A 12,374-nucleotide genomic window follows, 5' to 3' on the forward strand; every position below is an offset into this window, starting at 1 on the left:
GTGTCTATGTTTGTATGTGTGCAGGTACACATGTGTGTGAGTGCATGTGGAACCAGAGGACAACCCTAGATCTTGTCCACCCCCAGGGGGGTATGTTCTTTAGTCTGGAACCTAATTAAGTAGACTAATCTGGTTGGCTAGTGAACACAAGCACACACCTAGTTCTGCCTCCCAGTGCTAGGATTCCAATGGATACTCCAATACCTGGCTTTTTTTCATGTGTACTTGTAGGGCAAACTGAACCATCTCCTCAGCCTTTTTAACTCTCCTTGTTTGAGATCTGGTCTCATCACTTTCTAGCCTTGGCTGGCCTAGAACTCACTTTGTAGGTGAAGTTGGCCTAGTAGTTGTTGTGGTCCTCCTCCCAAGTGCTGAGATTACAGGCCTGTGTGCTGTGCCTTGGTGTAAAGTTATAATTCTGCTGTTTCTCTTTGTCCTTTCCCGACTCTTAGTTAAACCGCGCGTTAAAGTGAATCCTACTGGTTATGTTTCCTTGTCAGCTCTCTATATATGCTTTTGGTGCAGCCTTACTAGAAGAGCAAAGCATGGAGTGCTGAGATTCTAGATGATAAAGATTTCAATCTGGGCTGAGTGGCGGTGGCGTAAGCCTTTAATCCCAGCACTCTGGACACAAAGGCAGGCGGATCTCTGTGAGTTCAAGGCCAGCCTGGTCTTCAGAGCGAGTTCCAGGACAGGCACTAAAACTACACAGAAACCCTGTCTTGAAAACCTGCCCCCCCCAAAAAAATTAAAGCTAGCATACTGATTCATTAACTATAGTTTGCCTAGATCTTTGTAAAATTGAGAACTTTTACATGGTCTCACTATCTTCCCTGGGCCTCTGAAGGGATTATATGTGTGTACCTCCATGCCTGGCCTTCCCACCCCCCCAACCTCCTCCTTTTTTTTTTTTTTCAAGCTACCACCTCTAATTGATTTAATTGATTCTAATTGTAGTGAAAGAATTTAGGGTCTAGGGCTGGGGGAAATCAGAGTTCTAGAGATGGGGGAGAAATTGACTGCCAAGGTTTTCAGAACCAATCTGCTTTCTACTGTCTTCTTGCTCTTTTGTTTTTCTTCTCTTCTTTCTTTCCTGTCCCCACCTCTCCCACCAGACAGGCTTTCTCTGTGTAGCCCTGGCTATCTTGGAACTCACTCTGTAGACCAGACTGGCCTCGAACTCACAGAGATCTGCCTGCCTTTGCTTCCTGAATGCTGGGATTAAAGGCTTGCGTCACCATGCCTGGCCCTTCTTGCTTTCTAAAAGCTAAATGAAGTAGGATGTGGATTAGTTAAAGTTGTAGCCGAGCCTTTCTTATTATGCCCTGTTGTTCGAATTTCTAAATGGTCTTATAATAAAAAACCCAGAGCCAGTTATCAGGGTAAAAGCCGAAAGGTCAGAGAAGTAAATCAGCCAGCCACTAGTTCTTACCTCTATGAAATCCTCAGTCTAAACAGAGTTCCTGTTTTCTCATGCCTTATAGATCTTTCTCTGCCCTGCCCTATTACTTCCTCAGATTAAAGGTGTCTGTGCTTCCCAAATAAAGGCATGAGATCTCAAGTGCTGGGAATAAAGGTGTGGGCTACCACCGCCTAGCTGTTTTCTCTCCTACACTGGATCAATCTCATGTAGCCCAGTGTGGCCTTGAACTCACAGAGATCCAGACGGATCTCTGCCTCCCGAGTTAGAGGATTAAGGGTGTGTGCCACTACTGCCTGACCTCTGTCTAATCTAGTGGCTGGCTCTGTCCTCTGATTCTTAGGCAAGTTTATTAGGGTACACAAATATGTCACCACAGTGCCCATCTGAAGGTAAGTTGAGGATAGGGGAAGGGTGACATTATGAAGAGAAACGACTCAGACTTTTTATTCTGCTTCATTTTTGATTTGATTTGATTTTTTGAGACAGTATCTCATTATTTAACTGTGTCTGGCTGGCAGCTTGCTATGTAGATCAGGGATCTTCCTGCCTCTACCTTCAGAGTGCTGGGGAAAATAGGCATGTGCCATCATACCTGTCTGGAAATTCATTCTTCCAAACCCTGTGACCAAGTGAAAGCTCATTGTCAGTTCCAACCATGGTGAATTCACATTCTAACTTACCACCAGTTTATGCTTATAGAGGAACAGAAGGTAAGGATACTAGACATCCTTCACAAAGTTGTCTGTACTATACTTCTTAGTCCTTTCATCTGGCACTGTTCCTGGATACTTGTTTGTACTTACCTTGACCCACATGCACTTTGGGAGTAGGGAGAATTAGCCCATGCTTGTTATATGGGAGGTGGCTTTTTGGGATACTTTTGGTGAGCGAGGCATGATGAAAGCAAAACTTTGTATTGCTACAGAAAGGTCAGTCCATGTACAAATGCAGTTCACCTGCTGTGGTAGATACATTGAAATAGAAACTATAGACCTCCTCTTCCCAAGAGGTGTATTGATAGAGCAGAGTGGTGGAGAGAGAAATGTAGCTCTAGGAGGGAGTGGTTTGGATGACTTTCTACAGATTAGTTAAACCATGGTTGCCATTACAGCAGTAGAAGTCTGGGGTGTTCTGATGGTAGTTGACAAGGTATGTCTTGTCATTTCGTGGTAGAGCTGTTCAGTTCCAGGACTAAGAGTCATGTTGCTACTATGGACAGTTGTTCTTTCCTTGAGGACGTATTAGAGTTGGAATGTGAATGTGGCAGTCACGTACCTCCCTTTTTCTGGCATTGGTTAGGTCGCAGTTAAGGCAAAAGTGGATGCCTTACATGTTCTAAAGACTTCTTAATAGCAGTGGACAGTTAGGTCAGTGGCTCAACAAGGATCTGTGTGTCCCAAAGAAAAGAAACAGTCATAGGAGAAGTTGGAATTAATTATAATAAAAATGAAAAGTGCTGACCCTTTCAGGGAGGAGTGACGGCTTTGAAAGGTCCTTGCAAGAGGCAAATTCAGTATTTGAAGAGTCGCTGCATCTGGAACAAAAGGGAGACTGTGCTGCAGCTTTGGCTCTCTGTAACGAAGCTATCTGTAAGTAACTCAGCTGCTCCGGCTGTGGCATTTTCGACTAACTCCACAGTAGGTACTTGTGTTGTCACGCAGATGGCCATGTGAACAGTTTTTAATGTCTCTTGTGTTCCCAAGTTGAGGCCAGTTAGCTATCCTTGCCCTTGAGAGTTCAAAGTGTACCTGGTGGTGTCACTGGTTTGTGGACATTTACTGGAACAACCTCAACAGGAAGCCTCAGATGAATTCATCAATTGTGTCGGCTTTTTCCCCCAAAACATAGTTAGATTTCAGAAATGAGGTTAGCCCACTCTTCCTATAGTCACTGCCTGATGAGTAGCAAGACTGAGTGAACTGGCTCTGACTTCCTGGGCCAGTACCTTTTCATTGTCATATTCCATTCTTTTTGTTTCTCCCCTGCCTTCCTGGTATGCAGTACCATGATGTAACAGCAAGGGACTAAGGCTAGGAACTGGTATCTGACTCTTGAGTATGACCCCCACGAAGCTGTCTCTATAAAGACAGATGCAGGTTTGGATATTATTTTTTTGCTGTTGGCCATCAGAAAGGGGAGTTGGGAGCAGAGTGTGGAGACCAGAGTCAAACAGGTCAGTGAAAAGATAAGAGTGGCAACCTCCAAGCACTAGTTTATCTTCCTGGTTCCTTTTAAGTTTTGTTTTATTTTCTTTAGTGTTTTGTTTGTTTAAATTTGAATTAACATGTTTGGCCTCCATGGCTTCCATGAATGTTCCCCAGAGCCCGAGCCAGTTCTGCGCCCTGGACAGCGCATGCATAGTCCATGCCTTGCATTCCTGCTGCATATTTTGTTTTACCGCCTATCTGCTTGGTTTTGGTTTAGTTTTTGTTCTTTTATTTTTGTTCGTATTTTGTGTTGTTTCTGCTATATTTTCTTTTGCATTTTAGCTAAACTAAGACTTACCCTGCATGGTGCCAGCTCTAGCACGCACAGCAGAGCCCTAGTCGATAAGAAGTTGCAAATCAGTATTCGAAAAGCACGAAGCCTGCAGGATCGCATGCAGCAGCAACCATCATCGCAGCAGCCGGTGCAGCCCTCAGCCTCTCTCCCACCACAGGGGGGCGCCCTCCCTCAGCTGACAAGGTAGTGCTTGAGAACCACATTAGTTGATGGACATCAGGGGAGGAAGTGATCATGGGTGCTCCGTAGCGCGAACTAGTGTCTTCTCCATTACCAGGGAAGAGAGGAAAATACACTGCTAAGATTTTCTTCTCTCAGGTCAGAGATACAAAAGCTCATTACATAGATGGTCCTTTTCTTAACGCTTCCTAGAAAGATGCAAAAAAGTACAAAGTAACAAGTTCTCCAAATTTCCTGGACTTGCAGAACAGCACGATTATTATATTTATATTCATTATGTTCTTATGGGATCTGGTCTGCCTTTCATGTAGTAGCAAACATTTGATTAATTTTGGGATTTTAGTGTTTCCCATTCCTCAGAGAAAAAAACCGGTTTATCTTCCTTTGATTAAACCATAGGGAAGGGACACAGAGATTTTCTTTGTTTGCTTCCCTAAGGTCAGGACTGGGAAAAAGTCCCAAGAGGTACTGGGGTAGTTCCCGTATTTTAGGGGTTTTAATTTGGCTTTTATGTAGAATAAATGAATTTAAGTAAAAATTAACTTTGGCTAGTAATAAATTTGAATAGTTTTCAAAATATAAGTATAATAAAAGCAGATAACTTTTTCTTTTCAGGGGTGTGTGTGTGTGTGTGTGTGTGTGTGTGTGTGTGTGTGTGTTTTGCTGGGGATGGAACCCAGGAATTTGTATATACTACTAGACAAGTGCTCTACCAGTGAGGTACACATCCTCTGCCTTGGTTGTTTATCTTTTGACTATCTGCCCCATTATGTTTGTTGGCATTTTTGAGCATTTGCCTGGGTCAGTTCAGAGCCAAGCACTTTCTGCTTTATTTTGTTATTACATGGTAACAGCCCCTGATGAAATGTGGGCTGTAAGCTAGCATGCTTTCTGAGTAAGGGAACTGCAGAGAAGATTGTTACTTAGCTAGTAAGTTGTAGAAGTATAGAACTCGAATCTAGATCTGTTGGATGCCAAGGCTTTCCCCTTTCTCTCTGCTTCCCTCCTCTTTTCCTACCTCTGAGACAGAATTTCTTCTAGCCCAGGCTACCTAGGGCCTGGAGGCCTTGAACTCCTGATCTTGCTTTTGCCTCTGGAGTGCTAGTGTTACAGACCTGTTTGCCACCACCCTCGTCTCCTCCATTCTGTGGTTGAACCCAAGGTGTCCTGCAGAGGGTTACATTCGTGTTGTAAGAGTGACGGGTGACTAAACCTGCAAACATTTGTAATATACAAGTTGAATCTTTTTATCTAAAATGGCTTGAGACCAGAAGTCAGTCCGTGTCTGTCTGCCTCTCTCTCTCTCTCTCTCTCTCTGTCTCTGTCTCTCTTCCTCTCTGTGTGTCTCTCTGTTTTTATGTCGTTCATTTTTCTGTCTCTTTCCCTTTCTCTCTGTCTCTGTCTCTTTCTTTTTCTCTCTAGCTCTCTCTTGTATCTCTGTCTTTCTGTGTCTGTCTCTCTCTCCTTTTCCCTTCCTCCCTTCCTCTTTCTTCCCTCTACCTTTTTCTCTTTATTTTTTGAGATAGGGTTTTGCTTTACAAAGCCTGGAACTTGCGAGGTAGTCTGTATCGGTCTCAAGCCTACTACAATTCTTCTGTCTCTGGTTCCTAAATGTTGGGCCACACAGCTCAGATCTCTTTTTTTTTTTCTTTCAGATTTTGAAACACTCACAGAGATAGGTTGAATACCCTCAGCCCTGATATCTGAAGTCTGAGATGTTCCCGGGTCCATATTTACTACATTATTGTGTCTGTGCTCAAAAACAGTTGGAGTTTGAAGCATTCTGGTTTTGGATTTTCAGATTCTTAATCTTGATCTGATAATCTAAAGTTGGAAAGGTTGCAGTGTCCTATAAGACTGCACATGTTTTGGTCAGAAATAGAAAACAATGAGAGTCAACTAACTGCAGTTTGTTCCGATTCCCACTCCTCAGCGTGAAGAGACTGTGACTGTGAGGAAACATCAGAGTGATTTCTGTGTATCCCAGGAATCCGTATCACCTTGTACTCTATAATAATAGTATACTTTTCCTTTTTTACCGAGCTGCCCCATAGGACCCTAGAGGAGGATTTCCCTCCTTATATAGCATCTGGGAATTTTGTTGTATGGTATGAGCGATTCATAGGCTTCCCTTCTGTGTCATCGTATGTGGGAAAAGCAGTTTCTGTTTTTTTAATTTGCAGGAAGAATGTGATTGGAATGGGACTTCACAGGTAGTGGAGAGTATTGGCAAAGACTGTACTTAATACCACAGATACGAACTTGGTGGTGACATTGGCTAGATAATACTACCTTCTTTTTCTTTTGGGGACCTGTGGCTCTGTTTGTGTCTGTCTTTCTCGTTCTCGTCACTGTATCTTTGAATAGCTGTAAGTGGAGGAGTGAATAGTTCTTTTTGGAAGTGTTATAGTTAGTCAAGGCACCTTATGACTGCTTCTCTCCATTTCTTTCAGTGAGCAGCCTGTCCCGCTCCAAGTATTGTTAAACCAGGAGGCACAGCTGGATCCCTGCCGGGAAACAGAGTGTGGGGCCAGTTCTACCTTCTTCCACTCACCTGCTTCCTGCCATGAGTCACACCCATCCCTCCCCCTGGAGTCGCCTGTTTCCTCTGTTTCACAGCACAGTTCCCCTAGTAGATCTTTGAAGCTTCTGACCTCATTTGAGGTGGACAGCATTAATCCCTCTGCATTCCCCAGGCAGGAGTTACCTACAACAGCAGGTAGAATTGAGAGGAATTCTCAGCATGAATGCCTGCCACTGGATGCCCTTGAAGATAAGCTCCAAGGCCACAGGGAGGACAGCAGCAGCTGCAGCAAATTCCCACCACCAGAAGGGAGAGACATAGTTGGAGATAGGCTGTTCGAAGAAAAGAAGCGCCCTGTTGACACATCCATGGTGGTGCCTTGGTCCCATTCAACAGGAGAAGCCACTTCTGAGATAGTTATACATAGCCTAAATAGTCCTTCAGGTTCATCAGCTCAGCCTAGTATTCCTCCTTACAGAGCCTGCCACCCCATAATGTCTGCTGCTTCTTCACCTGAGCTTCATGCTACTGACCCCATGCAGAAACTTAACCAACATCTTCAAGCCCAAAGTCTCCAAACTTCATTGACTTCAAAGGTGGTCAGAGGCAGTGAGGAGCCCTATAGGCCAGAGTTTCCCAGTACAAAAGGACTTGTCCGCTCATTGGCAGAGCAGTTCCAGAAGATGCAGAATACCTCCATGAGGGATGTTATAGGTTCCCAGGATCGAAGTTTGCCAAATGGTCTAAGGAAGAACTCTCCTTCTGACTTGATGCCTCCATTACACCAGGGTCCAGGAAAAGACCACTGTCACTGGGTAAAACAGCAGCCTTCTCTAGATGGCAGGGAAAGACTGCCCTCCTGGGAAGATGCTGCTGATCATCCTCCTCTTGCCATGGACTCTGGGCTTCCCAATGGAGACACCGCTGGAAGAGGACAGCCCAGGTTGGCTGAGCCACATATATACCAAGGAAGGCTATCCCAAGTGACAGATACTAGGCCTAAGGAGCTGGGTAGCAGTGTCATCTTGGGGACTTCTTTGCCTTTGGATTCCTGGGTAAACGTCACAAGGCTCTGTGATTCTCAGGTTAAACACAGGGGCCCTGGGCCAGGAATCAAGTCCTCCTCCCATGATTCCCATACATGTGTAACCTACCCAGAGAGAAATCACATCCTTTTGCATCCACACTGGAACCAAGACACAGAGCAGGAGACCTCTGAATTGGAGTCTCTCTACCAAGCCAGTCTTCAGGCCTCTCGAACTGGCTGTTCTGAATGGAGGTCACAGGATGTGGCTTGGCAGCCTCTTAACCAAACAGGTAAAAATACAAGCAGTGGTGGGGATATATAAAAGCTGAAAGCCAGAGAACAAGATCAAAGGAGGGGTAGTGTTCTGTACAGCATCACTATCTTTCTTAGATGCAATAAAACTTCTGACTTTCCTCCTACAGCCTCAGGACAAGGGCTAGGCTTTTTCCCCCTTTTCCTTCCTGCCAGAATGGAGATGGGGTCAGAATAATCCCTAAGAGAGTGATCCCTTCCTTATAAGGGAATGACCACGTAAGTATTTGCTTGTGGGCTCTCCAGAATGTAGTGTAAAGAAGTAGTTCATAGGTCAGTGAGAGTGAGTTAGCGTGAAATGGGGAAGGCTGAAAAGAGTCCTCTTTTTTGTGTGTGTTTTAGATGTTAAATTAATCCAAGAATCAGGCTCCAGGTTCATCTTGAAACAAGGATAGCCACACTAAACCAAGTCTCTGCTATGGCATTTTCCGATTTTACCAAGCTAGCAATATGAAGACCTTCTCTGGTTCTTCCAGGCACTGCCATGTATGTTCCTTGGAAACTGCATATACTTAAGAGTTGACGTTATCTGTTTCTGAGCTGCATTCTAGTGTAGATTTTACAATAACATTTTCTAAGTACTCTTTAGGTACACAAGACAAGTTAATATGGAAAGATTTTAATGAATGCAGAAAACCTGGAATCTACTTCACTGATCTTTCTTCTAATGAAAGAGCAAAAGAATTCGAAGACATCAAGTTCAAATCAAGTATTAAGAATAGTATCATGCCACTGAGATAGTTCAGTGAGAAAAGGCACTTTCTGCACAACTCTAGCAACTTGAACTTGACTCCCAGAACCCACAGAAAGAATAGTTTCTGCTTGCTGGGCAGTGGTGGCACACCCCTTTAATCTCAGTACTCCAGAGGCAGAGGCAGGTGGATCTCTGTGAGTTCAAAGCCAGCCTGGTCTACAGAATGAGTTCGAGGACAGCCAGGGCTACACAGAGAAACCGTGTCTCAAAATAACAACAAAAACAAATCAAAAAACCCTTTCTGCTCTTCCAGACTAAGACTACATGGGTTCAATTTCCAGCACCCACATGTTGGGTCACAACTGATGCCCTCTTCTGGCCTTTGTGAGCACTGCATTCATGTGGTGCACAGACATGCATGCAGGTGAAACACTCATACATAAAATAAAAATAAATAATTTTTTTTTTTTTTTGGTTTTTCGAGACTGGGTTTCTCTGTGTAGCTTTGCGCCTTTCCTGGATCTCGCTCTCTAGACCAGGCTGGCCTCGAACTCACAAAGATCCGCCTGCCTCAGCCTCCCAAGTGCTGGGATTAAAGGCGTGTGCCACCACCGCCCGGCCAAAAATAAGTAAATTTTTAAGAGAAAAAGATGGACATAGAGAACTGACTCTACAAAGTTGTTCTGTGTACCCACATACACATACATCATAGACACACATAAAAGTAAATAAGCTAGTATCTCCTACAATAATGCATTACAAAATTAAACTATTTGAATGTTAAACATAAAATAAAACAAAACCAGAAAACTTTTATAATACTTAAAATAAAGCCAGACGTGGTGGCACACACCTTTAATCCCAGTACTTGGGAGGCAGAGGTAGGCAGATCTCTGTGAGTTCCAGGACAGCCAGGGATACATAGTGAGACTCTGTCCCAAAAGTAAACAAACAATAAAATCAATTTACTATAACATTTCTCATTTTAGATAATTCTAAAAATGTATAAACTAGCAATTTCTTTTCCCTATGGTTTGTTTTGGATTGTAATTCAAGTCTGTCATGAATTCAAGACTGGAGGAACTCAAAGCATCAGGTCATCACTTCCACAGTATAAGTTTACCTTTGACCTTTTTTATTGCAAAACTTTTTCTTGTTTTGAGACTGTAGTCCAGGTTAGTATAGAACTCATAATGTAGCCCAAGCTATCCTCAAATTTATGGGGATCCTCTTCCCTCAGCTTCCCAGAGTATTGGGATTCAAGGCAAATACTATGCCAGCTTACCACAACCAATCTTATTTTATGTTTATAGGTATTTTACCTGCACATATGTCTGCATACAGTGTGCATACCTGGTACCTGCATACCAGGAGAGGGCGTGGCATCCCCTGGAACTGTAGTCACACATGGTTATAAGCCACCATGTGGGTGCTGGGAACCTACAAGAGTAGCCAGGGCTCTTAACTGCCTACCACAACCAGTTTTAAAGGGTTTTCATCACCTTCCAGAGACGTCTCCTATCCAGCAACAGTTCTGTGCCTCTTGTCCTTTGTCCCTCTCCCTTACTCCAAGGAAATGCAAATGTTTCCTATATACATTGATTTGTTCTGGACATTTCCTATGAGTGAAATCAGTGTTTGATGTTTTGTGACCTGATTAATACTGACATAATTAGTTTCTGAAGAATTGTATAAGCTCTGCTTTTGTTTTATATTCTAAATTTTGTAGTACCTTCAAGTTGCACAGAAATCTTTGTATCTATGTCTATTAAAACATTAAAAGTAGCTTTTGTGAAGAAAAATGCAAGCCACATGTACTGTTGCACATCTTTAATCCCAGTGCTTGGATGGCAGCAGTGTGTTCCAGGCCAGTCTGGTGTACACAGTGAGTTCCAGTCAGCCAGGCTTACATTGTGAAACTCTTGTTTCCAAAATCAAGAAAAGAAAAATTTTAATGTGTTAAAAACAGTAAAAGTGAATGTTATAATTAAACTCTCAAGTACTTTTTACCAGTTTCCAAGGTGATTAACTTGGTACTTTATGAACAAAAGACCAATTTTGATTCTGCCATAACATCTCCACACATAGTTTCCCCTCCTCACAAGATTTTAATTTTTTTACATAAGATCATTATTATAAACTAAAATGTGCCTAGTCACATTGTAGTCATTGTAACATATCAGGCAGTATATTATTTCTTTCTTAAAGAAAAAAAAATCATTTATGGGGGCTTGAGAGATGGCTCAATGGTTAAAAGTATTGGATGCTCTTCAGGAGGACCCAGGTTCAATCCTAGCACCCACATGATGACTCACAACCATCTGTAACTCCAGTCCCAGGGAATCTGATATCCCCTTCTATTCTCTGGGGGCACCAGGTGTGCATGTGGTGCACAGACATAGATGCAGGCAAAACACCATACACATAAAATAAAAATAAGTAAGTTTTAAAAATGGCCTTGAGTTTGAATGTTCAATCTAAAGATTTACAAGGTAGAAGTATGAAAATCAGGGAAAAAAAAAAAAAAACCCTTCTGAGAAAAGCCTTAAGACCCGGATTTGACAACAGTTTCTTAGATATGACACCAAGAAAACAGGCTATAGGAGGAATATTAAGATAAACTCCTACATCAGAGTTAAATTTTTGTACATCAAAGGACACTACTAGCCTAGTATGAACCAGTGGTAGAACTTGTAGCTAATTAGCATGCACCAGGCCCTGGGTTCAATCTCCAAGACCATGGAAAAATAAAAATTAAAAAAAAAAAAATGCTATATGGGACTGAGAGATGGTTTAGTGGCTTAGAGTACTTGCTGCTCTTACAGAGGACCCAGGTTCAATTCCTAGCACCCACATGGCAGCTCACAACTGTGTGTAACTCCAGTTCCAAGGGATTCAGTGCCCTCTTTTGGCTTCTGGGACCACTGCATGCAAGTGCTACACAGACACATGTAGACATAACACTCATACACTTAAAATAATAAAGTAGTGCAAAAAGAAAACAAACTAACACATTTATTTAGTGTGTATATATGTGCTTGCGTCTTAGCACACAGGTTGTGCTCAGAGGACAACCTGCAGCAGTTGGAATGCATGTCTGTGCACCATATGTGTACAGTACCTGTGGAGGGCAAAAGAGGGAATCATATTCCCTAGAACAGGCTTTACACATGGTTGTGAATTACTGTGTGGGTGCTGGGAATCAAACCCAGGTCCTTTGGAAGCTTAGCCAGTGCTCTTAACTGCTAAACTCTTTCTCCAGCTCTCTATTTCCTTATTTACATTTTTTGAACTACTCTCCTGTAGCTCAGAATGGCCTTGAACTTCTTTATCCTCTACCTCATAAGTACTGGGATTACAGTTGTATGTCATCACACCAGGCTACATTTAAAATTTTTTTATTTGTTAGAAGGCCTTTTAAAAATAAAAACTTCCTCTAGGCAGTTGTGGTTTGCCCCTTTAATGCTAGCACTCAGCGGGCAGAGACAGGTAGATCTCTGAGTTCAAGGCTAGCTTGGTCTACAGAGTGAGTTCCAGGACAGCCAGGGATACACGGAGAAACTTTGTCTTGAAAAACAACAATAACAGCAACAAAGCAAAAATTCCCAAGGTTCAACCATAAACATTCTGAGTCAGATCTGTGGTGTCTTGTCTTTGTTCCCTGTCCATTCCCCCTTTCCATCCACTGAAGATTGAACCTGCCAGAGCTTCA

General features: G+C 42.9%; 1 protein-coding gene across 8 annotated transcripts in view; it reads left to right on the top strand.

Annotated features, from left to right (window-relative positions):
* Positions 1-12,374, top strand: part of Usp54 (ubiquitin specific peptidase 54) — a 95,369-nt gene that overhangs the window by 72,971 nt on the left and 10,024 nt on the right. For 4 of the 8 annotated variants that reach the window (XM_076544715.1, XM_076544719.1, XM_076544716.1 and 1 more), the window contains 3 exons: positions 2,893-3,012; positions 3,913-4,108; positions 6,559-7,946. In XM_076544715.1, the coding sequence (XP_076400830.1) occupies positions 2,893-3,012; positions 3,913-4,108; positions 6,559-7,946 (1,704 nt within the window). Of the gene's footprint in view, positions 1-2,877; positions 3,013-3,912; positions 4,109-6,558; positions 7,947-12,374 lie in introns of all 8 variants that reach the window. The other 4 variants (XM_016003388.3, XM_076544717.1, XR_013042324.1 and 1 more) reach the window with 3 other exon arrangements.

Source organism: Peromyscus maniculatus, chromosome 9, assembly GCF_049852395.1.
Source record: "Peromyscus maniculatus bairdii isolate BWxNUB_F1_BW_parent chromosome 9, HU_Pman_BW_mat_3.1, whole genome shotgun sequence".
In the NCBI taxonomy this organism is placed as follows: Eukaryota; Metazoa; Chordata; class Mammalia; order Rodentia; family Cricetidae; genus Peromyscus; species Peromyscus maniculatus.